At 43.5% G+C, this 16,519-nt stretch overlaps 1 protein-coding gene across 2 annotated transcripts; it reads left to right on the top strand.

The window, feature by feature from the left end:
- Positions 1-331: 331 nt before the first annotated feature.
- On the top strand, positions 332-7,401 carry ANAPC7 (anaphase promoting complex subunit 7). 2 transcript variants are annotated; one of them, XM_005145134.4, is made up of 11 exons: positions 332-520; positions 1,403-1,589; positions 2,073-2,192; positions 2,482-2,593; positions 2,840-2,993; positions 3,094-3,236; positions 3,492-3,609; positions 4,058-4,254; positions 4,761-4,985; positions 5,378-5,528; positions 6,354-7,401. In XM_005145134.4, the coding sequence occupies exons 1-11, from the start codon at positions 420-422 to the stop codon at positions 6,541-6,543; spliced, it is 1,698 nt and encodes a 565-aa protein (XP_005145191.1). In that variant the 5' UTR covers positions 332-419; the 3' UTR covers positions 6,544-7,401. The 2 variants fall into 2 exon arrangements, with proteins under 2 accessions (XP_005145191.1, XP_033924475.1); XM_034068584.1 differs by lacking the exon at positions 332-520 and having other exon boundaries at positions 1,403-1,491.
- Positions 7,402-16,519: the final 9,118 nt, after the last annotated feature.

The raw sequence follows: 16,519 nt of genomic DNA, 5'->3' as shown, positions 1-16,519 counted from the left end.
AGAAATCTACATTTTGACCAGTCTTTCTCCTCAGTTACCTGTTTTTAAAGGCAGGAGCTTTGTTGTGTCTCAGGCCTCAGTCACATTTACATGCCGCAGCCAACACATAACACTGTAAGAGGAAAAATGGACCAAACCCAACTAACCGTACCCACACAGGCGATGTCTGTGCCATATAACCACACAGGACAACAGCTCCTCCCGCTTTGTGCGTGGCCCCACAGCTCCCCTCACACCCCTCTGCCCGCCCCGCTACTGCGCAGGCGCAGAGCCTCCCGGGGCTGCCTTCCGTGCGCCTGTCAGACCGCGTCCGGCAGCGTCGCGGGCCCCTGCAGGCGGCGGCGGCGGGCGAGGCCCCCTGGGCGGCGCCATTTTGGAGTGCTCGGTACCGGCGGTCCCGGTCGGTGTGTCCGGTCAGCATGAGTGTGGTGGAGCATGTACGGGAGATGGCGTCCGCCGGGCTCCACTCCAACGTGCGGCTGCTCAGCGGCCTGCTCCTCACCATGAGCGGCAACAACCCGTGAGTGGGCCTCCCGTGGGGCCGGTGGGGCTGCAGGAGCGGCCGGGCGGGACCGAGCACGGGCAGGGGGCATGGAGCCATAGACGGGGTTGGGTTGGATCTCAGAGCTCCTCCAGCTCCATGGGCAGGGACCCTGCTCCCAGCCTCTGTGTCCGGCCTGGCCTTGAGCACTGCCAGGGATGGAAGCAGGTTTGATGTTAGAGCTGTTTCTGGTGCCGGGCAAGCTCCCGGCCGTTCCCGGTGCTCCGGAGGAGCAGCAGGGCCCGTACCCGTCAGGGTGCGTGTGACAGCAGGAATGTCTTACTGCTGCAGCAGTTCTCTCCTTCCAGTGGTCACAGCCGTTACCTTGATTCAATTCCCGTTATTTGTCAGGACCTTTCCGTAAGGTGCAATTTACCATTTTGAATGGGGTTGAGGCCCTAATTGAAGCCCAAATCCCATTCTGAAACCCGAACCCTTCTGCAAACAGACTGGGAGAGTTGTAAAGGGGGTGTGTAAAATGTGGGAGCATAGGGATTAGGATGAGGACAGCAGCACAAGGAGCGGGGTTGAGTTTTGAGTCTATCCAGACAAAACGTGCTTTAATGTGGTTTGTTATGGGGAGGATGGGGCTGCTCCCTTATCAAAGCAGTGGCCAAGCAGCTAACCATAAGGTGTTGTTGCTGATGAGGTGTCAGGGGCGGCTTTTACCTTTGTTTGTATAGAGATAAAGTGAATCGGTGAGATAATCCCTTTATGAGGAGATACTCGAGGGTCTTTCCGTGTAGTAAAGAAGCAGCAACAGTTGGAAGGTGAAGCCAGAACTCCGACTGCTTTGGTTCTGTAAGGTTCTGGTTCTCCTGCAGCAGCTGATCTCAGCCTTTCTGTTTGCCTTTCTTCTAGGGAGCTGTTTTCACCATCTCAGAAATACCAGCTCCTGGTGTATCATGCAGACTCTCTCTTCCATGATAAGGAATATAGGAATGCTGTAAGTAAGTATACGATGGCCTTGCAGCAGAAAAAAGCATTAAGTAAAACTTCAAAAGTAAGACCTTCAACTGGGAATGCTGCAACAACTCCCCAGAGCCAGGTATTTACAAACTGACCTATGTGCTGCCTACATGAATGTGTCTGACTCGGTAATCATAGGATCCTTTTGGGTGGAAAAGACCCTGAAGATCATCAAGTCCAACCATTAACCTGACACTGCCAAGTCTACCACTAAACCCTGTCCCTAAGCACCACATCTACAGGTCTGAATTACCTTAGGTTGTGGATTTATGTCTAATAAACGTGACATTTAAAGCTAACTTGTTCCAAACCCACTATCGTGGTGTTTTCTAATGCCAAACTTAATATGGTCTCAAACATGAGATGGTTTTTGTGTGTGTAGTTCATGTTTTTCATTGTAAGACAGGAGCAGTATGAGCCAGTGGTAGGCTCGTACTAGCATCATTCCCTTTCTTGCACTAGATTTGTGCAACATAGTATAAGCATTTAATGAGGAAGCTGTGTTCACATCTTTTGCCTGACTAAAGCAACATTGTACTTCAATCTTTCCCTTTTATTTCAGTGTTTACCATCAGAAATTGAAGTGAAATATAAAATGGCTGAATGTTACACAATGCTGAAGCAGGATAAAGATGCCATTGCTATTCTTGATGGAATTCCTTCCAGACAGAGGACCCCAAAGGTCAGTTCTGGCAGGCTGGTCACAAGTCCTTGCTCAGTATATCTTGAGAAAGATGTTGAGATTTCAAGATGTGCTATGCAAATACAAAATAATGTAAATTTTATCCTTGGACTCAGAAAGGAGCATTTACTTTCATTATGTACTATGTGGTAAGTTATAGGATAAGAAGAAGAGCAGGTAATCTTGTCTTTTGCCCAGAAGAGGAGGGAGGGAGGCACACTTAAAGACAAAGTTGTGAGGATTTCTCCTTTCTTGTATTTGACTCTACTTATATTTCTCTTGCTTATAGATCAATATGATGTTGGCAAATCTATACAAGAAAGCAGGTCAAGAACGCTCATCTGTTACGAGCTACAAGGAAGTACTGAGGCAGTGCCCGTTAGCACTTGATGCCATACTAGGTGGGTGTCTGCAACTGTTGGGATTTCAGTATTAAACACTATTATAATTTGAATTATGCTTGGGAGTAGGTAACTGTCTTACAGTTGCATGTAATATATAATGCTTACATCATGCTTGTTATAAAATCAGTGTTAAGCTGCTTGTTTATATTTGTCAAGGGATGGAGTTTCTGGTCTGCAGACAATTAATTTGTATTAAAAGCACTTTATAATGGCTGAAATTGATGTCTATACACTCCTGCACAGGCTTGCTCTCACTGTCAGTGAAAGGTGCTGAAGTGGCCTCTATGACCATCAACGTGATTCAGAGTATTCCTAACTTGGATTGGCTTTCCGTGTGGATCAAGGCATATGCTTTTGTGCATACTGGAGACAACACAAGAGCAATAAATACCATTTGGTAAGAGTTCCAAGAGCATGATGCAGTCAGATAATGTATTAATATTTATATATAATTGTATTTAAAATGGCATTAATAACAGCATTTCTTTCTCTTAAAGCTCTTTAGAGAAGAAGTCATTGCTGAGGGATAATGTGGACTTACTGGGGAGCTTGGCAGACCTGTATTTCAGAGCTGGAGATAATAAAAACTCTATTCTAAAATTTGAACAAGCACAAATGCTGGATCCTTACCTAATAAAAGGTGAGTCCTAAAAGAACATGTACATAATGTAGTGATCTGATGAGTAACATTAGAGTAGCAGCTACATGCAATCAAACATGCAGGGGAATGTTGTATCTGCTTGTACCTGCCTTTCAATTCAGAAGCTCTGTATCTGGAACCATTCCTGGTAGAGATACAGTTTAAAGTAGATGTTCATGGGTTTGGTTTTGTTTTTTCTTGGTGTGAATGAACTTTCCATTTCTTGCTGCTGGATCTTGAAACGTTTCCCTTTAGGAATGGATGTGTATGGTTACTTATTGGCACGTGAAGGTCGATTAGAGGATGTGGAGAACTTAGGCTGCCGTCTCTTCAATATATCTGATCAGCATGCAGAACCCTGGGTGGTATCAGGGTAAGTTCTTTTCTTGCCTTTCTTATCTCAACTCTTGATTTGCTGCATGCAAATTTTGGTTGATTGCATGGTTGATTGGTGGATTGCAGTCGATACAGTGGATTCAGGCTTTTTTGTTCACAAGGTGCTTTCCTATCCTGTTCTTTGGCTGACTTAACTATCCATAAATACCTATTTTGGTTGTTTTCTGTATGTTTAAACCTATTAGAGTTAGCACATCTGTGCACTAATGATATATTAAATAGCTGTAGCAGTTAATATTCATACTGCTTTTTTTCTAAGCTCCTAAAGTTCACTTATTTTCCCCTGAACATGTATTCTTACCTTCAAATGCAAGAAGTTCAATAGTTGCCTGTAATTGCCTTTGTTTTTCTTCTTTTAAACCTCTATGAATGTGCACAGGCACCACAGCCAGCACATGTTTACAACCCCTCTTGTCTTTCCATAGGTGTCATAGTTTCTACAGTAAACGATACTCTCGTGCCTTATACTTAGGAGCCAAAGCTATCCAGCTGAATAGTAACAGTGTTCAAGCTCTCCTGCTGAAAGGAGCTGCTCTTAGGAACATGGGCCGAGTCCAGGAAGCAATTATACACTTCCGTGAAGCAATACGTCTTGCACCTTGCAGGCTGGATTGCTATGAAGGTGAGTGAAGTGAAGCTGCTCACACATTCACTATTGGTTTGGTGTCATGCTGATGGTTAGACGAGAATAGACAGTTCTTCTCTTTGTTTAATCTGGATATAAACAGACTTGGGTGTTCTGAGCAGATCCCTTTGGGATGATGATGTTAACTGTATCATTAGTTCCACTGGGAGCTTCATTTTGTCATATTTACAGCAACTTCAAGTAAATAGTTCTGAGGAGCCCAGCTGAAGTATTCACATCTCTGTACTGGAAGTGGAGGAAAAGATTAGGTGTATTTATGCTTCTTTTTTTAGTATCTATCTATAAATAAAGTGATAAAGTCAATTATGTATAGAATGGACATGTTAAAATGTAGAGTTGCTTTCTCCATTGCAGTTTGTATTTGCCTATTGGAGTGTCAGGTGTTTGAAGTCTTGAATGCTTCTAAGTGCAAATAATTGAGGAGGGGTGAGTGTCTGTAGTGTGAACTCAAAACCTGAAATGCTTCCTTTTCATCTCATCAGGTCTCATTGAATGTTACCTGGCATCCAACAGTATCCGGGAAGCCATGGTTATGGCAAATAACGTGTATAAAACCCTAGGAGCAAATGCCCAGACACTCACTCTGTTGGCAACAGTCTGTCTCGAGGACCCAGTCACACAGGAGAAAGCCAAGACATTACTGGACAAAGCACTGACACAAAGACCTGATTACATTAAAGCTGTGGTAAAGAAAGCAGAACTTCTTAGTAAGTTCCTTTGGGTTTTTCCATGTCAGTTTATTCAAAGCATGATGCTTTACACAGAAGAGTGTTCTGCAGCTTTATTGGTGTGAAGAATCCCATCAATAAAGTGATGTGATGTTACAGCCCAGGGATTTATCAGTTCTATCCTGAAGGAAAAATCACAGGAATTAATTGCATCTAGCAGCTTATATTACACCAGCACTTAAAACAATTACAGACAAAATGTGCTGATTCCAGAGTGTCTCTAATGGGGAATGTAGCCATTACTGCAACAAAAAGTCATTGTTTAGAGTTAATCTTGCAAGAAGTGTATTGTTGCCGTTGCTCTGTACACTCTGACTTTATATACTTGTATCTAAACTATTAATTAAAGCTGTAGTTTTGCCTATAAACAGGTAGAGAACAGAAATACGAAGATGGAATTGCTTTGCTGAGGAATGCACTGGCTAACCAGAGTGACTGTGTTCTGCACCGAATACTGGGAGACTTTCTTGTAGCTGTCAATGAGTACCAGGAAGCAATGGACCAGTACAGTATTGCCCTAAGGTAAAGCAGAGACTGAGATTGCAGTATGTTTATAAGAACCAGTAATTGACTAAGTAAAAGTTTGAGCCACTAATAGATTAGGATCTGCATCAGAGGTACTTCTAGATCATTCTCCCTTAAAACCCTACAAATGACATCCCATTCGTGACTTAGTTGGTCATAAAGCTTTGAAGTGAGATGTACAAACTTTAGGGACCGTATTAATGCTGAATATGCCCTTAGACATGTAATTCCTTGATCAACTGAAGGATTAAGGCATTTATGGCTATGAATTACTATATAGTCAGTCCATTCCTTTCAGGCACTATATAAAAAATGAGCAATTAAGTAAATTTAAATAGTGTGATTTAATTAAGCATAACCAAAATGTTTTTTGATGGCGTTGCCATATTAACTGTTACTATGCTTTGATTTCAACAAGTTATATTTGCTTTAAATGTAGCCTATTATGTCAACTACAAATTTACATAGCTTAAATGGGTCAGCTGCTTTTCACTTGCACATAGGTACTTACAGCAATTTAAATCTTTCCTGCTTTTATGTTACTTTATAATTAGTATTATCTGGAAGAGTTGATGAAGTTTCCTGGAGGAGTGTGATGTTTGGATAAGCACGTTCTTGGGGATCAAAACTGGTTTATATAAAGACTTAACACTCAGTGTTAGAGTCAGCTGGAGGTGAAGCTGCATCATCTACTAAAATAGACTTCTTGATGGTGTTAAACAGGAAGTGCAGACAAGAAGATGAGGTTTGTTAATAAGGTCATAACTAAAGAGGGAAATAAAAGATTTAGGACAGTTCTTTTCTTTTTCTTACTCTCCTCAGTTTGGATCCAAATGATCAGAAGTCACTGGAAGGAATGCAGAAAATGGAGAAAGAGGAAAGTCCAACAGATGCAACCCAGGAAGAAGATGTGGATGATATGGAGGGAAGTGGAGAAGAGGGGGACTTGGAAGGCAGTGACAGTGAAGCAGCACAGTGGGCAGATCAAGAGCAGTGGTTTGGCATGCAGTAATGGCCTCAGCCCCCTGCTGGTCTTGGCACTTGACCACACCACCAGGGCCATTTTTCCTTGAAGAACAGAAACGATATTTTTTTGCAGTAACAAAGGACTTTAGTTCTTTTCTTACAAGACTCTGGAACCATTTAACAGTTCTATGCATCTCAGTACCATGAAGATTCTTGATGCTTCATATTTATTAAGTGTAAGGGACTGACTGAATTGGAGGTTATTTGCAACTTTCATTTCAAAAAATGCCTGCTAAAACCCAAAGCATTAGAATCTGAAGTGTGTCATAAGCCTGATGAAAACAGCATCTGAATTCTGGGCAGGGCTGTTTGTGCTTGATCAGTTTGTAAATACAGTGGTTTGTACTCCTTTGTGGAAAAGGTCTTACTCTTGTTTGTGTGCTTCCATTTGGGCTGATGCTCCTGTTGCAGCCTGGAGGAGCTGCTTGGGTGTCACTGAAAGCAGCACTTTTGCTGTGTTTGAATTAACTTGTCTGTTTGTAGGGCATTACACGTGCTGCTCAGGAAGAGTTCGGAGCACTCGGAAACTTGGACTTCCAGGACACTTTTGTAGCTGACCGATTTCTGTGTGTACAGCATTGACCCAGTGTTGGAGAATCACAGTTGCTTCCTCAGTCTTTACTAAACCCTGTAATCACTTCCAGTCTCAAGATGAACGTTTAGTTTGGAACGCAGTGTTATTTCAGGATGCCACTAAAAGGTTTTAGAGCAGTGACTCAAAGCACTTCACATTCTGTGTACAGCACTGACGTTTAAAACCATATAAAAAGAGTTCATCCCTCTTTGCTTGCGTTACTGTAGAAATGTTAAGTTATGCAAATACACATATTGTCTTGTTTTTCCACCTTCATGTACTTTGTGTTTCTGTCAGGTGATACTGGAATTGTGTTTTCTCTCACCTTTTGAAGCCAGGTTGCTTCATACACAGATTCTCAACATCAGCATTTCCAGGGCAAGCTGCTTTGTGTAACTTAGAAACTGGTTTGGTTTTGTGGGGTTGATGTGTGGGAGGAGGGATTGCTTCTTATTTCTCTTAAAGTTCTGATTTCCTTCCTTTTTACTAAACCAGGTATTTTTATCTTCATATTGGCAATTGAATTCCTTTTGTATTTATTCTGTTAGCACAGGTATGCTGGAGCACACAGACTCTTTATGAAGCTAAGAAGTAGTTTTGAATATCAGGTGAAATAAAAGGGGAAAACCACCCTTCTCCCTACTTGTAGGTGTATACTGCAGATAAGGGCAAAATCTCTCCCTCTGTGAAGTGTGTTGTATCAGTTAGGAAAATGTACAACCAAAAGAATAGGCAGATTACTTCTATTATAGCCTGGTTTGGAAATACTTCAGTGTCACATCTTACAAAGCAGGAATCTAATAGTTTATCCATTTAAAACAAGAAAAGAGCTGGGTATTTGTTCTCTCTTGGAATTTTGTGGGCTTTAGGCTTTCCAGAATATCAAATAGAATTATGGTTATTTGAAGACTATATGGGAAGAAGAGGAAAGCGTGTGCTGCTGCCATGGTGGTGAGTGCCTTGGCAGGAGCTGTTACTGCTCTTCCCTTAAACAAATACACCAAAAGGCTGCGTTTCAGTCAGCAAACATTTTACTAATTGCATGCTGGTGGGTTCTTCTTGTGAAGAGTCTGTTCTTGCTGTTGCTCTGTGCTGCAGTGATACCAGCTCATTGCTTGTCTTTCATAACAGAAAGAAATACACATGTATCTCTGTTTTCTCCTCAAATTTGAGCACTCGTCAGATTGTGTTCTGCATCTGGAAGCTGGGTAGCTTCATCAGCTTTATAGATGCATCCCAAACCTCTGTTGTGGATGAAAGAGTGGAGTTCTTGATGTCACTAAACTAAAGAAAGGACATACTTCTATGATTCTATGATATTCAACTTTTATGAGAGAAATATATGAGGTATGTGGTCTGCATTTTGCAACCTGCTGGGCCATTCTATTCTAATGCCTTTAAACAGGTCATTAATTGCAGGTGACACCACTGGCTTTAGGCATTTCCAGAAGCATTCACATAGAACAAGAAATTGGGGAACCACAGTTCTACTAAAGCCACTATAGTATCTTTGTAGATAATCTGATCATTTCTTTTAGAACAGACAAGAAGCTGCACCTCAAGATGAGTGTGCTGTAAAGAAACCATCAATGTGCTTACGTGTGGCTATAGCAAACAAGTCCAGTATGTGTAAGGACACCTAAAGGCAGCTATGAATAGAGCTGTGTCCTTGCCTCTTTCCTGAGAACCTGGCTCCTTATTGGCAGTGAGAAGTTCAGTTGTATCCTGCATATGATACCTCTGTAAGTACCTGATGTATTGGGGTGATGCAGCTGATACTTGTACAGTAGTGACTACAGATCTTTCAGGTGCCATACATGCTGAGTGCATCATATAGATACACGGGGGATTCTTCTTGCCTGTTAATGAGCCTTCATTAGCATTCTAAGTTTAGAATGTGATGTCTGGGTTTTGCAGAGATCTTGCACCCTCCAGTTCCTGGTGCTCTAGTTCAGGGAATAGAACAATTAGCTCATAATAAGCAGCTGACCTCATTCTGTCTCTTAATCATGTGCTGTGCACCATAGAAGAGATCATAAAGCCAAAAATGGGAGTTCAGATTGTGTCAAGTCGTGAATGAGCTCCCCAGTGTGAAGCAATTCACAGGTGAGGCAAGAAAGCCTCAATGTATGTGGGTTGTAATGTATGGGGTTGACCTGTCAGCAAGTGCTGGTCTTGGGCTGGATAAGGATAAAGCACCTGTGATTGCTTGAAATCCATGAATTTAAATCAAAGGTGTCATTAGTAAGGTTGAATTCTTTCCTACTCTGCCATAGGAAGGATACAGAAGTGATGGAAAGGAACTGAATTTTTTCAAACCTCAAATCCATTTGGGTGAGAGCTAAAAGACTGAGTTTACCAGAGCCTCAAAGCAGCCACGTGCTCAAGATGTGGCATGGAATGACCTAAATAATGCAGGCTCTGTAGCAAGTGGCATGCTCATGCTTTGTAATGTGCTGCTAACACCTGAAATATTGGCAGTATTTCCAATTCTGATGTCCAGATCTTGGGTGAAGCAGAGCTCATAGACAGAACTGAGGGCTGCTGGCCAGGATTAATGTTTTCTGTCTAATTGAGGTGGGTTTTCCTTTTCTATTGCTGCTGATTTTAGAGAGGTGTTTGATTAACTAGGACTTGGTTTTACTCCTTTAAATAACTGTGTTCCTCATTAGGCCTCTCTTTGTGTGGTCATATTCCCTCCTTGCTTTTCAGTTCAGTGATGTGGAAATGACTCTATCCAGGGTGGAAGCAGGGAGCATTTCTTACTTCCTCCCTTGGATCTCAGCTGTATGAAACTCTCAAAGGCTGTGCCTGCTGTTGTGATTTCAAGGTACACAACTACACCATAACCAAATATAAAACCCCAGATCTACCACCCAGGCTGGGAGACTTTAATGACTGTCAGAAGTGAACTACTTACATTGGCAGCTGATCCAAGAGCTCGGGTTGAAGTGGCAGTACAGAAGGGCTGATCTCTGTGCTGGGGAGGTGGTGCATTGCCCTGGGCTTTGCTGTAAAAGCCATTCAGATGCCAGCTCCTTCCCTGAACTATTTGGCTACTAGAATTGTTGTTCCTGCTTTTTTCTTAATGTTTACTCTGTAATATATAATGTTATTCTTTGACGTGCAGTATGGATGAGTTGAAGCCGGTAACTTGGCTTCATCCTCTTGGAATACTAAATAGTTTCCCAGCATGATGACATCAGCAGAGCAAGAGCAGCATCTGTGGCCACACATCTTGCTTACGCTGGTCTGAGTAAGCTGCATCCGTATGGCTCCTCAGATAAATGTTTGTCTATCAGGAAGGCAGTTAAAGCTGCAATCTGTGATCCCTTGTAAAACTTGATGGGGTCCCTCAGTTTCTGTTTTCCCTACTGAGGTCCGTAGTGAAAGCAAGGTATGTTCGTATGGATTGAATTGTCTCTGTCCATCTGGTAGTCCCAGGGGCCTGGAATACAGGGACCTATTTAACATGAGAAGGTTTGGCATTTCTGTGAGAGAACAGTACTAGCCTGAGTAGCTACTGGATTCTGGTGTTGCCGCTGGCTGTTACATGAGGAGGAATGGGGTTTGAAAACAGACTTCACCTTTCCTCAGCTTGCCAGGACAGCTTTTAGTAGGCAGGAAAGGAGGAGGTGGCTCCTTTTGGTGTCTGCTCTGCAGAGGGTAATGTCACACTGAACCATGGCCGGTTCCATAAGGTCAAGTGTTTGCTCCCCTCATGGAAATCTTGGCCTCTGAGATGTTCTAAGGACCTCCCACCCAGTAACACTGGAAATACTTGAGTTTCTGCAGAAGGCATTTAACCCTTCCTGTGCTGTGCTTAGATTCCTGCTTTTGTTCCTGCTGTTTCTATTGCCTGGAAAGGGTGATTAGGAAACAGATGGATTTCATCTCCTTTCATGCTATGGTTTATCATCCATGCTATAAATTCCAAGGCTTTACACAGCTGAAGGAAGCACGTCCATCATCTGGCTGTAGTGTATAGAGACATTTACAACTTGCTACAGGGATTCCTTGTGTGAGGGACCACACTGCCGGGTGCGCAGCCACAGCACGCAGGGAGGTGCTGCCTGTTGCAAGCAGGACTTGGCCCCTTCCTAACCCCAGTATGGTTCCAGTGTCAACCCAGTGAGGATTACCCTTGCACGGTTAGCAACAGGTAGATGGAGTAGCTTGGTGGGATGCTGCCAGTGGGGCTTTCACCGAGATGGAAGTGTCTTGGTGAAGACTTCAAAGCCTGTTGTGCAGCTGGTGAGGGGAGCTCTTAATCCCATTAGGATTTAAGATCAGAGCATCAGCAGGTCTGTTTTGTGAAAGGCTGGATGCTGTTGGTCTTTCAATGTACGTCTGTCAGATGAAAGCCCTTCTGGGTTCTGTAGAGATCTCCCTAAGGAGCATCTGGAACCTGGTTAGATGTAGGGAAAGGCTAAATACTGAGCTGGTCTCACCAGGACGGCTCTGAGTTCCCCACTAACCACTGGCAGCAGCAGTGGTTTACGTCTCTGGTTTAACTGCATGTCCTGATGCAGATCTGATGCTGTGCGGTGCACACATTCATTCCCCAGGCCTGTTTTGGCACATCACATACAGCTTTTTGCTGCTTTATTGCAAAATCAGGTTGACACAATGCTGGGATGTGGGTAGAAACGTCACTGGTGCTGCTTGGGGAGGTGCTGTAGCTCCGGGAGGTGGAGGACTTGTTAAAGCAGGTTCTGGGTGCTTTGGAAACTTGGCCTTGGTTTCTGATAGGCCACATGCAGGTGCCTTGTGTGACAGAGCAGAGATTGAATCGATGCTACAGCAGTTTCCTTCTGTTCTTGTTACTTTGATCTGTGAGAGGTGTGGATGCTGTGAATATGAGTAATGTGGGGTTTGGGAAGCAGCTCATCATGAGTCCGTGCTCTCTGGTTGAGGCTGAAGTCTGCAGCACCTGATGGCAGGTTTGTGCTCATGGGTTGGCAGCTGCACCTTGGTTCTTGTGCTGTCAGTTCTCTAAAGGTATAAAGCCTGTAGTGGGATGTCCCAAGGAGCTGGCAGTGCCCATAAACCAGAGGCTTAAGAGTTTTACAAAGCTACAGGATTTGGTATGCATAACTTAGAGGCAGAGGTGAACTGTGTCCACAGCAAAGCGGCCGCTGCAGAGAGGACTGGAAGTGCTGTTAGCAGTGTGGTGAGATGACAGGTATTTGGCAGGAATCCCTGGAAAGCTGAATAGCTCCACCATGAATCGTTGTTGGCATCGCAGCCTCGAGTCAGCCAGGCTGCAGACAGCGAGGAAGGGAAAGGAGACACCTTTGATGAGTTCAGGGGTGATGGGAGCTTGTTTGCCCGCTGCAGGTGACTCTCAAGTCATGCTTAAGGTTGTGCTCAAGTCATGGTGAAGGGCAGCGACAACAGAAACCTCATTCAAGTCATGACTTCTGCCAGGGGTGTCCATGCAGGGCAGCAGCAAGCACAGGATCACAACGCTCCATGCTTTGCAGTCACAGTACACTGGAGGTGCGTGCCTTGGTTGGGAAGGTGTGAACTGGCTGCAGCTTGATTGCTGGGAGCTGCTGAAGGTCTCACTCCGCAGCAGTAAAGCAGTGCTCCTTGCCTGCCTCTGTAGGAAAGGTTGACTCTGCCACCTGCATACAGAGCAGCCTTGGCTTTTCCTCTCTTGCTTCCTAATGAAAGCAAAGCTGGAGGTGACAAGGGTGATACCAGAGCAGTTCTTTAGTCCCTGAGCTCAGGTGCCTCTGTAGTGTTAATGGGATGGTCCAGCCTTTGGGTGGCACAGCAAGGGCTGTTCGCTGGTGCTGTTGGTGTGTTGCTGATGACAGGCTATAAATACAACATTGGGAAGAGCTGCAGTTGTAGATAAGAGCTGAGTGCTGAACCCGGTTCTGACAGCCTCAGCCCAGAGGTGAGGAGCAGAGCTCAGCACTACCATAGTAGGAAGTGGGCACAAGCACAAACGCATCCTCCAGCTTCCTTTAGGGCAGCTCAACAATGGAATTCAACCCTTGTCTTTTTAAATGTCACACTGTTGCAGTTGAAGGGTCTCATACATGTCACCTCATTTAGATAATGCTGTTTGCTGCTGGTTAAGAGGCATTACATTGACATTAAAGCACATTACTGCACTTGGATGAAGTTGTGTGTTTAGAGAGGCTCCCTTGCCTCTTACTCCAAACTAAACTCAGTTTATAGCCTTTGGAAACTTACAGACTCCTGCCCTGTGAGCAGGTGGCAGAAGAGCCCCTCTTTTGGAAAAGAGCAGTGTAAGAGTACTCCTTGTAGCTTACTCATGGTGTGCACTGTAGCAAACACATTTGGTTCATCTTCCTTTTGCCTACGGACAGGGGAAGAGATTGAGCAACTGCTTCATGCTGGGGCAATTTAGAAGACAGAAAAGGACAAAAAAGTGAAGATGGAGTTGGGAAAGAATCGTTTATTTTGAGTTTCTCAGAGGGATTTTACAAACAATGGAGCAGTTTAAAAAAATTGAGTGATCAAAGTACTTGACAGTGTCCCTTAAACACACACACAAGCCCCCGGACAGAGGAAATCACACCAGCGAGGAGGTCAATACTGCCGGAAGAGCAGCTGGCATCTGCATAGTTCTAGGAGGAAAGATTGCAATGGTGTTGGTGCTATAGTGAGTGTCATCCTGGCCTTAATATAAGAGAGCGCTGAAGTATGAACAAATGTACCTGCAGAAAACAAAGTGCATAAAATAACACGCAAAGTATGTATGGTAGAAGAGATTTATTTACCTGATACAAATGAAACCGGGTGTGATGCTTCTTACTGTCAGCATGGAAAGAGACAACTGATCTTATTTACAGCTTCTAAAGGTCGCACATGCAGCTGTGGTCACTGGTTAAAGTCGGTTGTTGCTGTTTTAGATAAATGCATCACGATAGTTTGTATTGCACCAACATCTGTCTTACTGCCTTAGATTTAAATAAGTTACATTACAGTGCAAAAGAGGTCCATTTGCACACAGGATCAAAAGAAAAAGCCAAAGTTCTGAACTGGAGGCTTATGGTTTAACATTCATCTGTAAGTTATTTCCCAATGGATTTTATAAATAGGATAGCATTGTACATAAGCTGTTCTAGAGTAGTACGGTTGGGATGATACAATACAGAGAAAGATTTGGCTACGATCGAAGGCATGCATTATTTTGATATTGTACATTGTATAAACTGACATTTTACATACAGAAATATGGGAAAATTGGCTGACAGCTCCACAATTCCTTGTTCAAGGATAACCCAACTCTTCTCCATGCAGCACAGAACCCAAACTTCTCTGGAGACAGAGTTTCCCATTCAGTATGCTAGATATTGCACGGTTGTACATCTGTAATAATGAAGTCCTAATGGTACCACACATTTCTTCCACAGAGAAACACAATGAGTTTTGTTTTAGGGAAAGCAAAGAATCTTTACACAATACATGCAGAAGGTTTGGTAGATGTGTTGCTAAAAACACATGCACGCAACAAAACAACCTTACATTGCTGCAAAATTGTTTAGGAAGCGATTACTCCAGTATTGCTGAAAAGGAAAGAAAGAAAAGGCATCAGTTAATGAAAGGATGAATGCTCAGTATCATCATACAAGCAAGACTAAGATCAACAGTGACAGAAGAAAGAATGTTAAGTTTGATAACTGGCTGCCCTGGCATTGGAGGGACACTCTCAGGTTACTTTGTTCTTAAAGCCCAGGACTCTGGATTAGGGCTCAGCAGTGCTGAGTGCAGCAGAGCTCCCTTTAGCATCAGCAAAGCCAGTGCTTCCTATGTAAGACCTCAGTGAAACAGAATTAAGACATGTTTAGACAGCTTTTGCCTTTCTCTGCCTGACCAATGGCAATGGATGAGCCTCACTTACTTGTAAGTTTTGAGTTCTATACTACAAGGTTTGAGCTCAAGTTCTTGAGAACTTTAAAGGGCAGTTTCTATTCAAGGCATTATATCCAAGCTTGGCCCCAAAGTGACCTAACAATGTCCCTTTTCCAAGTAATGCAGCTTATTCTGGGAAGCAGTAGGAAAGCTTTGAAGAAGTCATTAACTACACAGATTAATGTGTAGGCAAAGGGTAGAGTACAATGTAATAAAGCTAGTACTGTACTTTACCCTTAAGTACAGCGTATGGTTAGCCTTGCGTCTAGGAGAGACGAGTATTCTGCCTACAACTTGATGGTGGCTCTTCAAAGCCCTGCTGCAACACTATGCAATTTAGGCTCTCCTGCTAAGATTTGGGAATGCATATTAATGTAATTAAGGATGTAATTAGCAGAGATTAGGGAAACAGTTAATGGTTAGAAGTGCAAAAAAAGTAAACAAGACAGGTGCAAGAGACAGACAGCTTTGGATCAGTTTTACCTCCCTTCATCTCAGCAAATTCAACCATCTTTAGGCTGTTTAGCAGGTATATTCTGTGCATCGGCTGTGTTCTTGGACCAGAGACAGAGAACTGCTGTACTGCATTCTATCATCCCATTAAAAACCTCATTTTCTTTCTGCCCTTCCCTAAAATAGCCTCCCTACAAACATAAGCCTGGTAGCATTCTGACAAACTCATATATTTTCCTGCAGCCTCTTTCATCCTTATTTATTTGCTATAATGCTTTAGGGAACTAAGTATGAACTATTTTTATTGCTTGGAAAGCAGCAAAAAGGAGCCGCTGGCTGCGTAGCTCCCAAACAGCACTTTGAATCACATCTGAAAGCAGAGAGGGCCTGAGGCACTATAAAGATAAAACCCCTGTCTAGAAGTGCCTGCCTGCAGCTGCCTGACCCTTTTCTTTGCTCTGGACCAGGCTACAGAACACTGAGTTCATGAGGAGCTGCTCTGGTACCAAACCCTGCTGGTTTCCCAGCATAAGCTGGTATCCTTCCTGGTGTTCCTAGCATAAGGTAGCATTAATCCCATGATTGATGCTAGCCTTACACACCTCTCACACTAGGAAATAAGTGGTGATATGGGAAGACATTAAGGAATCCCAAAGACGGTGGAGATGGAAAAGCTCAGTGAGATGAGAGCAGAAGGAAACAGAAAGCATAAAGCTGTTTTCTGCAAGATGGGTCAAGAGATAAGGCCTGGGTAACTTATGAGTTATTTCTGCTTAAATAAGTGCTTCCATTGATACAGTCACAGGATTAATAGGAGTTGCCTATTTCCATCCCTAGATAACCCTAGGACAGTGAGGAGGTTGGAAAGGAGATGTGTAGGGAACAAGGAAACTAAGCGAGAGCTTCAAGATGCTGGGGAGTCAGTTTGTCCTAAATGGACAAGAACTCCCTTCCTGGCTTCTCCAGATGAAAGGACTGAAGCTAAGGAAAGACCTACAGGATCTACACCATTAAGAATCAGCATTTAAGTGCACACATT

The sequence above is a fragment of the Melopsittacus undulatus genome, chromosome 12 (genome assembly GCF_012275295.1).
Source record: "Melopsittacus undulatus isolate bMelUnd1 chromosome 12, bMelUnd1.mat.Z, whole genome shotgun sequence".
NCBI classification, from domain to species: Eukaryota; Metazoa; Chordata; class Aves; order Psittaciformes; family Psittaculidae; genus Melopsittacus; species Melopsittacus undulatus.
This window is presented reverse-complemented; position numbering and strand designations above follow the sequence as displayed.

Excerpts from the sequence above, each read along its gene's own strand:
- ANAPC7 (XM_005145134.4), top strand. The coding sequence starts at position 420 with ATGAGTGTGGTGGAGCATGTACGGGAGATGGCGTCCGCCGGGCTCCAC. Across the intron at positions 2,994-3,093 it reads AGAGCAATAAATACCATTTG|CTCTTTAGAGAAGAAGTCAT; the intron begins GTAAGAGTTCCA and ends TTTCTCTTAAAG. Across the intron at positions 3,237-3,491 it reads GGATCCTTACCTAATAAAAG|GAATGGATGTGTATGGTTAC; the intron begins GTGAGTCCTAAA and ends GTTTCCCTTTAG.